This window comes from Carettochelys insculpta, chromosome 2 (genome assembly GCF_033958435.1).
Source record: "Carettochelys insculpta isolate YL-2023 chromosome 2, ASM3395843v1, whole genome shotgun sequence".
Lineage (NCBI taxonomy): Eukaryota > Metazoa > Chordata > Testudines > Carettochelyidae > Carettochelys > Carettochelys insculpta.
This window is the reverse complement of record NC_134138.1, coordinates 275,439,692-275,454,315: the sequence shown is the minus strand read 5'-3', so window position 1 is coordinate 275,454,315 and position 14,624 is coordinate 275,439,692. Positions and strand designations below refer to the sequence as shown.

Genomic DNA, 14,624 nt, shown 5'->3' with positions numbered 1-14,624 from the left:
CGCTGTCAGCTTTGGCACTGCCAGGCTGCTGGCTGCCAGACTTCTCCTGCTAGCCCAGAGAACCAGCAGGGAAGATTGCACCAAGGCTTCTGGGTAAGAGGGTAGGGGGTTCCGTGTTCAGGGAGCCGCTGCTGGAAATCTGTAGAGTGAAGCAAAACCCTTGGCACTAATGGAAGTGCTTCTCAGTGGATGGGATGTGAGTGTGTGGCTCAACTGTCTCTTGGTCCATAAGCACCTGCAGAGTTAGAAAGGGGGAGCAAGATCCCCTTTATACCCCCACGCAGGCTACCCAGACTGTATACATCAATAAGGGGGTGCACCCTTCCCCTCCCCGCAATGAGTAGATGGGTAGGAAAGAGCTCCAAGCCCCACTGGGCCAGCCAGCGTAGCTGTGGCAGTAAGTTGCTGTTGGTTTGGATCATGCCCCTGGAATAAAGGGAGTTGTACAGGAATCATATCTTTGCTGCTGGAAGACACAGGCTGTGGGGCAAGTCCCCATGTAAGCCTATGACAATACCCGCAAGGCACACTTGGCTTCAGAAGATCTCGCTCACTTAGGGATGGCGACATGGCTCTTAGATCTAGGGTGTGAGTCCTTCCCCTGAGCTTCAAGGCAAGGCCAGATCCTACTCACCTTCCCCACAGGGCCAGCTGCCCTGCCTGATGAAGGGGAAGAGGGTTTGGCCCCTAATATGGTCTCTTGGAGATCAGTGAGGCAGCTAAAGCTATGAACAGACAGGGTTCCAAAGCAGAGACTGGGCAGCTCATTAGAGGGCTGAACAAACCCTAAGCAGACTTTTTTCCAGGAGAAGCCTATGCAGTAGTACAGACCTGACTTGACCAGGCAGGGGATACAGCTACCACAGGGTTGTAATCTGGCCTGTAGGATGTTCCTTAACCAGGCTAAAAGCCTTGGACATGTGGCATGAGCACGGTTCCAGGTGCTCCCATGGCTGGGAGCCCTCAAGAGTGCCTCTTGCAGGTTTGAGGAGGACCCTGACTGTTACTGAGCGCCGAGAGCAGGCGCCAGAGCAGCTGTACGAAGAAGCAATTGCGCCCCAGGTCAAAAAACTCTTGTTGGAAACCTTGCCCCACCCAGATACCTGGCCAGCTGCCAAGTACTTGCTGAAGGCAGCCCAGCATGGAGAGGTTTGGTCTCTTTCATCACCCTTAACATTGTGCCCTAAGGCGGCCTGGGGCTGCCTGCCTTCCTCCCTGCATGAGGAGATTCTCCCTTGGTCAGATAGGGGCCTTTAAGGGCACATTTGCTCGGCACCCTAATATCAGGCTCTGGCAGAGGTTTGACCCCCAGCCCCGCTTTCCCCACCACACAAGGAGTCAGACTCGTGTCAGCAAGCAGGCTCCTGCTAGCCAAGCCCACACCCTCCTGTGGCTGGGCTCAAGCCCCTCGTGCTGCAGAGCTGAGTCAGAAGGGCTACACGGAAGGTCAGCAAGAGACCCAGGGCCAGCCACGGTAAAGCCAGGCTTGCACGACAGCGTGGCTGCTCGTGCACCAGCTCATACAGGACATCCACAGGCCAGGTGCCACGGAGCCGGCTTAGCAGGCAGTGCAGGCACCCCCTTTGTGTCACTCTGGCCCCTGCACCTGGCATCAAGGCAGGGCCGTCCTTAGACATACGCAGCACGTGCGGCTGCCTAGGGCACCTGAAAACTTGGGACAGCAGATTTTTGATATGTGTGATCATGTCCCTATGGACCATTGTCCACTGGTCCCTCCCTGGCTCAGCCCCTGCCCCAGCTGCTCTCTTGAGCACCAGGAGCAGAGCTGCCTTCTCTCTGCCCCTTCCCCCATGAGGTTCTATCAACAAGCTGGCCGCTGAGCTGAGGGCTCCCTCTGACCGCACTGGCGGTGGAGAGCAGCCTGCAGCCTCTGCAGCTCAGCGCTGGTCCCAGGCAAGCCCTGAGCCCCGGCAGAAGCTGTGCTGGGGTGGGGATGGAGGGAAGTTGAGCCGCAGCAGAAGCTGCCAGGGCGGGGGGTGCCAAGGGAAGATATGAGCCGCAGCAGAAGCTGCGTGGGAGGACAGGGTTGAGGGAGCTGCACCAGGGGGTGGATACGGGTGTGCAGGAAACTACAAGCCTCAGCAGCATCTGCATGTGAAGGGTGGGGAGCCACCTTAGGTAACTCACACATGGCCCTGTAAATGGTAAAGAGAACCCTGCATCAAGAGGCTGCAGCTGGGGGTAAGGGGGATGTTGACACTTGAGAAGCTTCAAATTCTCTGGGGCTCCAGAGCAGGCTGTCCCAGCAGGGGGCTGCCCTGGCCACTCTGGTATTTCTAACAATAAACCATCCCAGAAAGATAACAAAAATGCATCCATCCCAAAGAGGCACAAGCTCGGTTTTCTTTCCTCTGCAGCTCACCTGTACCATGCATTTCTCTGATGCAAGGAGACAAGTTTTCCTCATTCAACTAATTCACCTGTATTTTATCTTCCCCTCTGGCCAAGGAGGACTCTACTTTCGCTAGCACAAGCCTTCATTCTAGCGTACCACAGCGATTTGTCACTAGCTCAGGTTTATTGCTTGATAAGTCTAGCATGAAAATCAGTGCTGACAGTTTTTTGAGGTCAATGTGTTCACTTCCCACTACAAAAGTGTATGCAAAGGGCTCTGTCCTGCACCTGCTATATGACATGGAGCACAGCTGGAGGTTTGTCCTTCACCGTAGCTGTGATGCGTCCCGGTTTCCTTTGCATTTGCTGGAGTGCGGTCACAGCTCGCAAATACTTGCGCTGATAACAGAAAAGATACCTAGTTATTAAAACGGCTTCCGTTCCTCAAGACAAGTTAAGATGCAGAGATGGGTATCAGAGCCAGCATATTACTTTCCCTGGTTTCACACGCAGATGGAAAAGTCATCCTGGTCAGGAACGTGTGAACTGCCAGAGCCCCTCCGAGCCCAGTCACCTGGACGGTGTGTGGTCCTGCTGTGAGCGCAGCGACTGGACTCAATGACCTCTTGAGGTGCCTTCCAGTTCTAGTGTTCTAGGATTCTAACCCATCTCCAACACAGGCCAGTCCCACCTAATTCAGAAGAGAGTGCAAGAAACCCAGTAGCGGGCAGCCATTGGATAACCTGTCCACCGGGACAGGTTTCTCCTAACCCCTGTCGGCTGAAGGTTGTGGGAGAGGAGTTGGTTTAGTTCCTTCCTACTTTAAGCCTGGATGTGCTGTAATGTGGCAGCCCTTGTGGCCTGGGGTGCCTCTGTTGCCCTCTGCCGTAGGTTTCCCCTTCTCCAGGGCTCCTTAAGTAAACTGCACTCTGCCTCTCAGCCAATCACGGCCAGTCTTGGGGTTTGGTTTCTTTATTAACATAAAGTTGTAAAATGCAGCCACAAAAACAAACCTCCGCCCTGCCCCTGCCTTAGCCTGGGCACAGCCCCTCCTCATAGAATCACAGAATCCTGGGGCTGGAAGGGACCTCAGGAGGTCATCTAGTCCAGCCCCCTGCTTCAAGCAGGATCAATCCCAACCTGGGTTGTCCAGGAGGTACTGCCCCAGCCTGCTGCCTGGGCTGGTGCAAGGCCAGATCTGGCTTCTTTACCTTCCCCCAGTGGAAAAACCAACCTTCCAGGTGGGTTATTTTACTCACCCCTGACACCCAGCATGAGACCTGTCCCTGCAGCTGCACTCTGCAATTCCCTCTCGAGCTGCGCCCTTGCTGAGCTGCCCCGACTCCCACTTTGAGCTAAGTGAGTGTGTGTGCTCTGGCACAGGGGAACTCGCCCTGTTTCACCCTTCCCCACAGAGGTGTCCCGTCTTTTTTTGACTCCTGCTAATCTCTTGGCCTAGAAATATCCTGTGGGATCCAGTTCCACAGGGTCAATTCACAGTCCTTTCAAGCGCCTCATGCTGTGCGTGTTTGCTATGACACTAAGCAGGTGGATCCAGTCACAGACTCAGGCTGTCTGCCCCCACTGCCTTAGCTGTGCTGGTGAGAACATCAGCCCGAACAGGCAGTTCTGGGACAGTAGGAGAGGCCCTGCCTGACCATGCCAGGCACCATGGTATCAACGGCTCCCCAGCACGGAGCTGAATATGCAGAATTTCCCTGCTGAGCCAGAAAGCAGCTAGATCCCCAGTCCCTTGACGGGCTTTGTTAAAAGTCCCAGCAAGAACTGGGAGGGGGGGCAAAGTAACATGCCAATAGCACCTCTTGTCCAGAGCTCCCAGCCCCCGCCAGCCTGGGGAGGGGAAGTCCTACGTGTCTCTGTACTGAGAGACACTCCCCTGGCAATGCCAGAGCACAAGACACTGCACTACACTGGCGGGGCCCTCAGCTGGGGTACATCAGTGTAGTGCCATTGTCATCAAAGCCATTTTACTCAGGCCCTGGCCCTTAAAGGCTTTGCCCACAAAAGCTGATGGTCCAAAATATCTGGTCGTCTACCAGGTGCCACAGGACTTCTCGTTGCTTTTGCAGGTACAGACTAACACGGCTCCCCTCTGAGACGTGCTGAGTGAGTGGAAGAAATTCCGAGTTCCTCCTGCACCTGGTGACCATATCTCCCCCATCCCAAATACAGAACAGGGAGATATGTGGGGATGGAGAGCAGCTGCCAAGGGCTGTTACCCTGGTGGGCCTCCTTGGCTGCCCCACACCTCGGGGCACTGGGAAGGAGGTGACAGCGGAGCTGGTGTTCCTCCCAGCTTCACCAAGCCCCGGGGAGCTGGGAACTGGGCAGCAGCCACAAAAGTGGGCTCCCTGCACCTTGGGGAGCTGGGAAGGAGGAGGCAGCCACCCCAGTGCCCTAACATCCCTCTCCCTCTGTGGGGGCCCCTGCTGGCTCTGGTGTGGCCAGAGAGCACATGAGTATATGCTCTCCAGCCAGCGCCTGCGTGCCAGCAGGGGGCCGGATACGGGACAATTAGCCCCTTTGTTAAAATAAGTCAGGGCGCCTTCCTGGCACCTGAAATATAGGGCCGTCCCGCCAAAACCAGGACGGATGGTCACCCAGCTCCTGCAATACCTGGCCGCCAATGGCCAGTCCCTGGAGTCGGAGGAGGAGCCAGAAACGGGCTGCAAGCAGCTCTTTGAGCCGTATCCCCAACCAGGGGCTGTTTCAGAGGGTATTGCCAGTGCCCCATCCTGCACACAGGGCATTTACTCCCTAAGGAAAAGCCTGGCACAGCTTTGTGTTACCCACAGACGCTGACAAACCCACGTGTGGCCCGTGCAGCTGGGCACCGCGTCACGCTACCTTCTGATCAGTCTTCATTTTGGCATTGTAGAAAGAGATGGAATCTGGACAGGCCGGCAAGACCTCCCCCTGCAGTCGGTCAAACCGCTCCTGCTCATCCTCGTCCTGGGAGGAAGAGAAGGAGAGACCTCCGCTGTCACAGGGTGACTGGCCCCTGGGAGGGGGATTAGGATCAGTTCTGCTGCTGCAATTAGCTGCATCCCAGCTAGAGAGGGTCAGATGAATGGGTCAGGTGGTAGCATGGTGAACATCTGGGGCCCAGAATGAAAGGCACAAGGAAGCACAGTGATAGGAACCACAGGGAACAGCTCTGGCTCCCGTGGAAAGCCCCGAGATAGGGGTTCTGAGAACCAGAGAGGTACCTGGGAGAAGCCACCAGAGGTAGAAGCATTGCCAGCCGATCTAGGGAAGTGGTTATTCCCCTTTATTTGGCATTGGTGAGGCCACATCTAGAGTATTGCATCCAGTTCTGGGCCCCCTATTACAGAACAGATGTGGTCGCACTGGAGAGAGTCCAGTGGAGGGTGACAAAAATGATCCAGGGGCTGGAACACATGACCTAGGAGGAGAGGCTGAGGGATTTGGATTTAGTCTACAAAAGAGAACAATGAGGGGAGATTTGACAGGAGCCTTCAACTACCTGAAGCAGGATCAAGGGATCCAAAGAGGATGGAGAGAGGCTGACACGTGACAGAATGAGCAACAATGGCTTCAAGTTGCAGTGGTAGAGGACTAGGTTAGCAGATTTTAAACAAACAAAAGGCAGTATTTCTTCACGCAACACACAGTCAACCTGTGGAACTCCCTGCCAGGGGACCTTGTTAGGGTCAAAACTGTAATAGGTTCAAAAAAAAAAAAAAGAACTAGATAAATCCATGGAGGTTAGGTCCATCAGTGGCTGTTAGCCAGGATGGGCAGGGGTGGTGTCCTGAGCCTCTGTTTGCCAGAAGCCAGGAATGAGTGACAAGGGAGGGATCACTTGATGATCCCCCGTTTTGTTCATTCCCTTTGGGGCACCTGACACCGGCCACTGTCAGAAGACAGGACACTGGGCTAGATGGACTTTTGGTCTGACCCAGTGTGGCCATTTTTAACCTCTTAACGTAGCTGATGATGGAGATTGGAAAGAAACCCTCATGCTTCCTGTGCCTTCTTGACTGCTTGCCTGGTTGTGGACATCAAGCAGATGGCCATACACTGGGCTCAACAGCGGTGAGTTTAGCGTGGCCATGAGTAAAAGTAAACCACACTGCAAAAAGCCGGCAGGTGTTAGTAGCTGCTACCTGCTTCCCCCAGCTGGCATCTCCCGGGCTGCACCTCACTGAACCCAAGAAAGGCCAGAGCAGGAAACCTCCCTCCTCTCCCCAGCCCTGGCTGTGCCTGTGATAAGGGCATGACACACGGCTGTCCAGCAGGGCAGGCCTCCCCGCACAGCTCACCAGACACAGGACTCTGTTCATGGGAATCATTCCAGGTCTGATGTTGCCTCCGGGTCTGAGAGCTTCCTGCACATCCTCGGGGATAAGGAAGGACTCGTTGTACCAGATTTCAAATTCTGGAAGACAAAGTGGGAGCAATGAAGAAGGCTGCAGTAACAAAGGGGGGGGGCGCTGTGCTTTTCCTGGACCTGCACCTCCACAGTCGCCTAAACCTGGGCAGGAGTTAGTGACTTGAGTCCTGCCAGAGGCTGAACCATGGCGTTTTGGGGGCTGCTCCTCGTCCTCCGCCATTAAATGGGAAGGAGGCACTGAACAGTCTCTGCCACTAGAGGGCGCACTTCCTACATCGTGCTAGAGAGGAAAACATTTTTCAAGCTAACAAAATAATTTATGAGGGGATAAACTTTTGCGGAACATTCAGATTTCTCTGGAAATTCAGAATTTCCGCACCTGAACAAGTGGGTCTGCCCCACGAAAGCTCATTATCTAATAAATGACTTTGTTAGTGTTTAAGGTGCTACAAAACTGCTGTTCTGTGAAGATACAGACAGACAAACTCTCGGTGATTTTGCAAGCTGACATTTGGAAACTTGGAAGGAGCTATTTTAAGCAGTGAGCATATTTTAGTCAGGCTTTGCCTCCAGTGCTAACTGAGCCGAGCCCCTTGCCATCGTAGAATCCTAGGGCTGGAAGGGACCTCAGGAAGTCTGGTAGTCCAGCCCCTCTGCTTCAAGCAGGATCAACCCCCACTAAGTCATCCCAGCCAGGACCTTGTCAAGCCCGGACTTAAAAACCTCTAGGGATGGAGATTCCACCACCTCTCTAGGCAACATATTCCAGTTCTTCACCACCCTCCTGGTGGTGAAGGATATTTTCCTAATATCCAACCTCGACCTCCTCCACTGTAATTTGAGACCATTGCTCCTCGTTCTGCCATCCGTCACTACTGAGAACAGTCTCTCTGCATACTCCTTCGAACCCCCCTTCAGGAATTTGAAGGCTGCTATTAAATCACCCCTCAGTCTTCTCTTCTGTAAACTAAACAAGCCCAGATCCCTCAGCCTCTCCTTATAGGTCATGTGCTCCAGCCCCTCAACCATTTTTGTTGCCCTCCGCTGAACCTGCTCCAGCACATCCACATCCTTTTTATACTGGGGGGCCCAAAACTGGACACAGTATTCCAGATGTGGCCTCACCAGTGCTGAAGAGAGGGAAACAACCACTTCTCTATTTCTAACAACCACTTTGCTATCCCATAATAGCAACTGAGAACACACAAGAGGCAGAGCAGCACTGTTTGAACTTACATTCTTATTACTCACACCCATCTCTAAGGCCACATTCCTCTGGTGCGCTCAGGCTTAGGGCTAATGGGAGGGAATTAACCCTGAGAAGCACGGTAATCCCCCAGGAATGTCCTGCGTTCATTTCATGCCTGGAAAGCATGGCTGAAGGCAGGCAGCCAAACGCCAAGCCCTGCTTTTCCCAGGTGCTCCTGACATGCCTAGAAAGCCATCAGCATTATTCCCTGGTATGACTGAATCACCTCCGAATTACATAAAATCATCAAGTGGGTTTGTATGAAAGGGCACACCATTGCCTGCATATTCAAACGAACAGATACCTGCAGCCCCAAATATGTGCCAAATCCTGATCCCGCTCACGCCAGTGGCAAGGATTTGTGGTTAGGAATTGGCTTTAGGCACATTTCCCTAACTCATGGTGTTTGTTTCAGTGTAGATTGCTCCTGAGAGGTGCAAGCGTGTGCCCTGGCATGTTTGGAGGAAAAAAAAGCACCGCACAACTTCCAAATGCTGAGCACTTTGATGCCAAAACATCTAATGTCATCAAACATATTGGGTCAAATCCAGGGACCAAACTTAGACCCTGGCCCAAATGAGATGCTCCAGGATGGGGTGCTGCATCTCTTTCCAAGTTCACTTGTACCAGAAACAAGACTCGTCTGAACAAAGAAGAAACTGGGGAGAAGGCCCATGCTAAAATGTAGGGACCAGAGACAAGGCCCCATCCAGCAACACAGGGATTTGAGGAGCACTGAATTCTTAGGGGCTTTGGAAAGGTGCAAAAACAACAGCCTCTGGTTCAAGTGTGGGCCCAGCACTGTGCCTGCGCCACAAACCCCTGTGTCAAACAAGGGGATGGCGAAATCCTGGCCCCACTGCAGTCAATGATCACTAGTTGCAACAAAACAAAGCAGCAGTCATGTCGCACTTTGAAGACTAACAAAATGATTTATTAGGTGACGAGCTTTCTTCACAAAACCTCAGCACCTAATAAATCATTTTGTTAGTCTTTAAAGTGTGACATGACTGTTTTGTTTTGTTAGAATACAGACTAACATGGTGACCTCTCTAGTTGCAGCAAAGCATCTGAATAAAGAGTGACTGTGTTAACAGGGAAGGAACAGGATCTGTAGGAGCCGCATGTCCCATTTGAAATGGGGGCTGGAACACTTACAGAATCCCAGCTCCAACGGTGTTTAAAAAATCCCATTCCAGGGTGGCTGGGACTCAAGGGTCCCCACATTTGAGAGGCTTCCAATTTTTCAGATGCAAATGTCATTTAAATATCTGCCCACCTGTTCTGTGAACACAGCACGGGCCCAGAGAGCGGAGTGCTATCGAATGCACTCGCCAAAGTCCATTCCGTTTCCTACCACATGAGTACCTGTGATTAATCTGTTGCGACACTGATCCACCAGGTGCTGACAGTACTGGATTTCGGCTTTTAGGTCCCGCAGTTCATCGAAATCAGACCTGTACTGTTTCTTCAGACTCTTAAGTTTCATAATCAGTAAAAATTCTTCCTCGTCAATTATGACCTGTCCTTCCTCATTCACGTACTCCCCTGTAGGGTGGGAAAAGGATGTCATATGATGAGTTTAAATGAGTGGACTTATACATAGATGCTGACCACACAATTGACCTTTCTTAGATACACCGTTCAAATCCCAACAGCTCACATCTCAGTTTCTCCCTAATCCAAGAGGTACACAACGAGGAATGGGCTGACTGGGATGCCCCAGTAACTCTTACAAGACAAACAGTGTGAAGGTATAACATAGGGCTTGCACATATTGTTCTTATTGCCAAACTTGCCGATTTTATTGAGAGCAGGACTGGCCTGCGAAGGCAAGACACTGGAAATAAATTTGTCACCCTCTCCAAAGAACGTTAGCACCCCGCTTCCTCCCAGATGAAAACCTCTCCTTGGTCACATTTCCATAGAAACATAGAAATGTAGGGCTGGACAGCACCCTGAGAAGTCATCAAGTCCAGGCCTTTGAGCTGAGGCATGATGCCATCTTTGGAAGGTCTTTGTCCAGCCAGTTCTTAGAAACCACCAATAACGGGGAGCCCACAACCTCCCTTAGGACTCCAATTAGAATTGAACTACTTTTATAGTTTAAAAGTTTTTGCTAATATCTAACCTAATTTGCCCTTGCTGCAGATGACACCTGTTACTTCTTCTCCTACCTTCAGTGCACGTGGAGAACAGCTGATGACCCTCCTCTTTAAAACAGCTCTTAACATAGTTGAAGGCAATTATCAGGCCCCTCCTCACAATAAATGTGCCCCTGTATTAAACCTTTCCTCAGAGGTCAGAATTTTTTAAAACCTTTGAGAGCTTTTGTTAATCTCCTCTGGACTCTCTCCATCTTGTCCCCATCTTTCCTAAAGTGTGGTACCCACAACTGGATACAGGACTCCCACTGAGACCTCAGCAGTGCTGAGCAGAGCATGAGAATTACCTCCCAGGGCTTACCTTCAACACGCTTTTTAGTACACCCTAGAATGACATGAGTCTTCTCCACAACTGCATTACGTTGCTGACTCCTATTCCATCTGGGCTTCACTATCACCCCCAGATCCTTTTCTGTGGTGTTACTCGTTTGGCTTGTCCACCTGATTTTCCCTTCCTAAGTGGAATTATCTTTACTGAATTTTATCTTGTTGATTTTAAACTAATTCTTTGAATTTTTACGGTTATTTTCAATTCTAAGCCTGTGTCCAAAGGGCTTGCAACTCCTCTCACCTTGGTGTGATCTGCAAATTTGATAAGCATACTCTCCACTCCATTATCCAATCCACGAATGTTAAATAGTACCGGACCCAGGACTGACCACTGTGGGACCCCAGTAGATACACTCTCCCAGTTTGACAGTGAACCATTGATAACCACTCTTTGAGGACAGCCTTTCAAACTGTAGTGGACTGTAGTGAGTCAGTATGGCCTCCTGCTGACTCAGAGGCAGAGGAGGCCGCGCAGAGGCCCTGGTGGGCGGGCCCGGAACCAGAACACCAGAGGCCCGCCCCTCAGAGGGCGGGGCCCAGGGCTAGAAAGGCCAAGGGCAGGGCTTGGGACCCATTAAAGCCTGGGCCTCCGGGCAGGGAGGACGCACCTGCATGAGCTCCCTGGTGCCAAGGGCAGAGGGCCTGTCGCTGCCCGGCCGGGCCGGAGGAGCAAGCCCCCAGCAGCTCCGAACAACCCCGGATCCAGATGCCCCAGGGGGACTACCCGGACTTCTCAGACCTGCCAGGACCCTCATGCCGGCGGAGACCCCCTGCCTTGGAAGAAGCCCCAGGAGCGGCCTGCCCCAGAGTCCCGGCGGATCCCTGCAGCCCTCAGGCCCAGGATCGCCTCGGGTCCACTGTGCTACCGCTGCCCGACTATCCCAATGACATTGATATGAGCGACTGGCCGGAGCCCCCGAAGGTGGACGATTTGGAGGAGACCGACCGTACGGGACCCCCTGACCAAATGGACTGGGACCTTCTGCCAGTGGAGGTAGAGGTAGGAAGTAGCCTGGGGAACGACGCTCCCGAACCCATGGCAGTGTGTTGCGGCCTGGATCCCCACTGCCGTGGTCATGTGTGAGCGACCCCCAGGGCCCTGGGCCGGGTCGCAGTGGAATGGGAGGGCCTGCGACCCCCTACCGCGTCCTTGACAGGGCCAGCCTGTGCTGGGCCTGTGCTCAAACCCTTGTGCTGTTGCCCCGCCCCAAACTGAGGGCTGGGGCCTGTGCTCAAACCCTTGTGTTGCTGCCCCGCCCTGGACTGAGGGCTGGGCTGGGATTGTGTTACGACTGTGAACTGCTGCCTGCCCTGAACTGAGGGCTGGGCTGGTACTGTACTACTATTGTGAACTGCTGCCCGCCCTGAACTGAGGGCTGGGCCGGTACTGTATTGCTATTGAGAACTGCTGCCCTGCATTGTATTGTAACGGTGAACTGCTGACCGCCCCGAACTGAGTGTGGGGCTGGTGTTCTAACCCCTTTCGGGGGCCGCCTGCCCTAGGCCAAGGGCTGGGCGTCTCGGGACTCTTACACGGACCCACCCCATAGTAATCTCATCTAGACCACACTTCCCTTGTTTACTTATGAGAATGTCATATAGGACTGTCAAAGCCCTTACTAAAATGAAAATATACATTGTGTCTACTACAGTAAACCCTCGAGTTACATGGAGGTTGCGTTCCTGCAACCCCTATGTAACTCAGATTTTCATGCAAGTCAGGCGGGGAGCCAGGGGCCTGGTTCACATCTCTCCTGGGCTTGCAGGAGCTCAGTTTTCTGGCTCCCAGAGTGGCCAGGAACCAGAGGACAGCCTTGTTTGTCTCCCCACCACTTGTGCGACTCATGAAACCGACCAGCTATGTGATGGTCAGTTTCCCGGGTCCCACAAGCATGGGGAGATGACAACCAAGTGGCAGAGAGCTGGGAAGCTTGAAGTGCTGGAAAACTGACCAGGGCAGTAACCTTGGTCAGTATCTTGGCTCCAGCCAGTGGAGGGGAGCCAGGAACCGGGAGCAGCCTGGCTCCCAGCTCCTCTCCACTCCTTGGAGCCACAAAACTGACCAAGGCTGCTGCCCTGGTCAGTTTCCCAGCTCTGCAAGCAGAGGGGAGCTGGGAGCCAGGCTGCTGCTTGGTTCCCAGCTCCCTGCAGCTTGCGGGACCCAGGAAACTGAACAGTCCACCTGGGCTGGTTGTTTTCTTGTCTGCTTCTCCCTGCCTTCCCCCAGCCACACAGCTGTCAGCTAAAAGCCTTCTCCCTGCCTTCCCCTAGTGGCACCACTGTCAGGCTGACAGCCGTGTGGCTGGGGAAAGGCAGGGAGAAGGGGCTGCAGAGCAGCAGCAAGTTGTTCTCAACTCGCGTTAAGGCGAGTTACGTGCAATGTGAAGCCGCGTATGTCGAGGGTTTGCTGCACGTGTAAGGCTGGCTCTACTCCCTCTCCCCGAGCTACAGGCCAGCTGGCTCTCAGCCAAGGCTGTGGAACAGAGACTTCACTCCCCTTGGCAGTGGTCTCAGTGTCTCTGGGGTTACACACAGAAGGGCAGTCACAGGCTCAGTGTCAATCACTGAGACTCAAAGTCAAGGTGAAGGCTGGTTCCTGTCTTTGACTTCCACTCCTGCCTGTGGCATAGCACAGGTGTTACGTGATGTGTCTCAACAGTTGCAGCTCCAAGAAATGAAACAAGTGCTCCCTTTTCCCTGCTCAGATCTGTGCTGTCCAATGGCCACTTACCTTGCTCCTCCCTCTCCTTCTTCTGAGCCTCAAGCGCCTGTTTGGTGATGTCCATCTCCTGTTTTATCAGGTTGAGGTGGCGGGCGACCTCGCTGGCTTTCTTCTTCCTGTCGCTGAGGATGGCTTTGTTCTCCTTAAAGATCCGGTTGATTTCGCTTCCTCGCTCGCTTTTAAACTCCTCAAATGCCACCAGCTTGGAGGGAGGGGAACTATGCCAGGGTTCAGAAAAAGAGAAAGTCCAGGAGGGGTCAGTTGCTGTCCAGTGTCAGGACTGCCTCGCTACATCCAAACAGACTGATAGTCTATGTCTGTAAGTGACATCTCGCAGGGCCCGTTCGGAACCCATGGGCCCTTGGAGCACCGTGGTACTCTTGGATTTAAAAGTAGCCATTCTTCTACAAAAGGATTTTACCACAGGATTACAGAGGGCAACAGCTAAACTGGAATTCATTTGCAAGTCTGACACATTTAACACGGGACTTAACAAGATCTCAATTAATTATCTTTCTCATTATAAGGACAATTTCTCCACCTTTGATCTTCTCAGGAATGGCTTCAGCCCACTTAACTCAATTTACTTCTTCCACAGGTCCTATTAGTGACTGGTGAGCCCCCTCCCTTTTTTTCGCTCCTCCTCCTTCCTTTTTCCCCTCCCTGCTCTATAAACACTGGCTTCTTATTATGTGCTCCAAGTCTGAAGAGTGGGTCTTACCCAGGAAAGCTCATTACCTAATAAATAAATGTGTTAATCTTTAAGATGCTTCAGGACTGCTTGTTTTTGATTGAGTAGCAAGACATCTGCTGGGACATATGACACCCTCTGTCTTCACCATCTCAACCAAGCTCCACTACTATCATTGCTGTGTGCAGTATTAAATTATGTGTTTAAAAATTATACGGTGTGACCTGCTGCAAAACATTTCCCTGGAACCTCAGCCCGATTTACATCAATTCTTATGGGGAAATGGGATTTGGTTAACACCATTTTGCTTAATGCAGCATTTTTCAGGAACATAACTACAACATTAAGCAAGGAGTTACCTTACAAAGCTAGAGAGATACCAGCCTGAGGGCATCCTGCCCAATCTTGGTCAAGCCTTCAAGACCCCACCATGCGAATGGTGACAATACAACCTAACCTCACCACGGAGATGTGAAGCTTAATGAGTTAATCTGTGGTAAGTGTTATGAATGTAAAGTCCCAAAGCAGCATCAGCATCAGAACAATGTGTTAAGGACATTGCCGCTTACAGACACGCACGTCTAACGGACTTAATTCCTTTGCTGGAGGCAGGGAGGTTTTCCAACACCAGAGAGCAGAAACAGGGTGGATGCTGCCAGGGGCAATGGCTCGAGTTTGGCCATTGGCTCACCTCAAAGGCAGAGGGAGCTGGACCCAGCTGGGAAGTCAGGCAT

General features: G+C 52.5%; 1 protein-coding gene across 1 annotated transcript in view; it reads right to left on the bottom strand.

Annotated features, from left to right (window-relative positions):
* Positions 1-2,539: 2,539 nt before the first annotated feature.
* Positions 2,540-14,624, bottom strand: part of KIF9 (kinesin family member 9) — a 42,498-nt gene continuing 30,413 nt past the window's right edge. The window contains exons 18-22 of the mRNA XM_074986349.1: positions 13,209-13,417; positions 9,351-9,530; positions 6,663-6,778; positions 5,224-5,328; positions 2,540-2,754 (exon numbers count right to left, since the gene is read on the bottom strand). Of these exons, the coding sequence (XP_074842450.1) occupies positions 2,647-2,754; positions 5,224-5,328; positions 6,663-6,778; positions 9,351-9,530; positions 13,209-13,417 (718 nt within the window). The 3' untranslated portion in view covers positions 2,540-2,646. The remainder of the gene's footprint in view (positions 2,755-5,223; positions 5,329-6,662; positions 6,779-9,350; positions 9,531-13,208; positions 13,418-14,624) is intronic.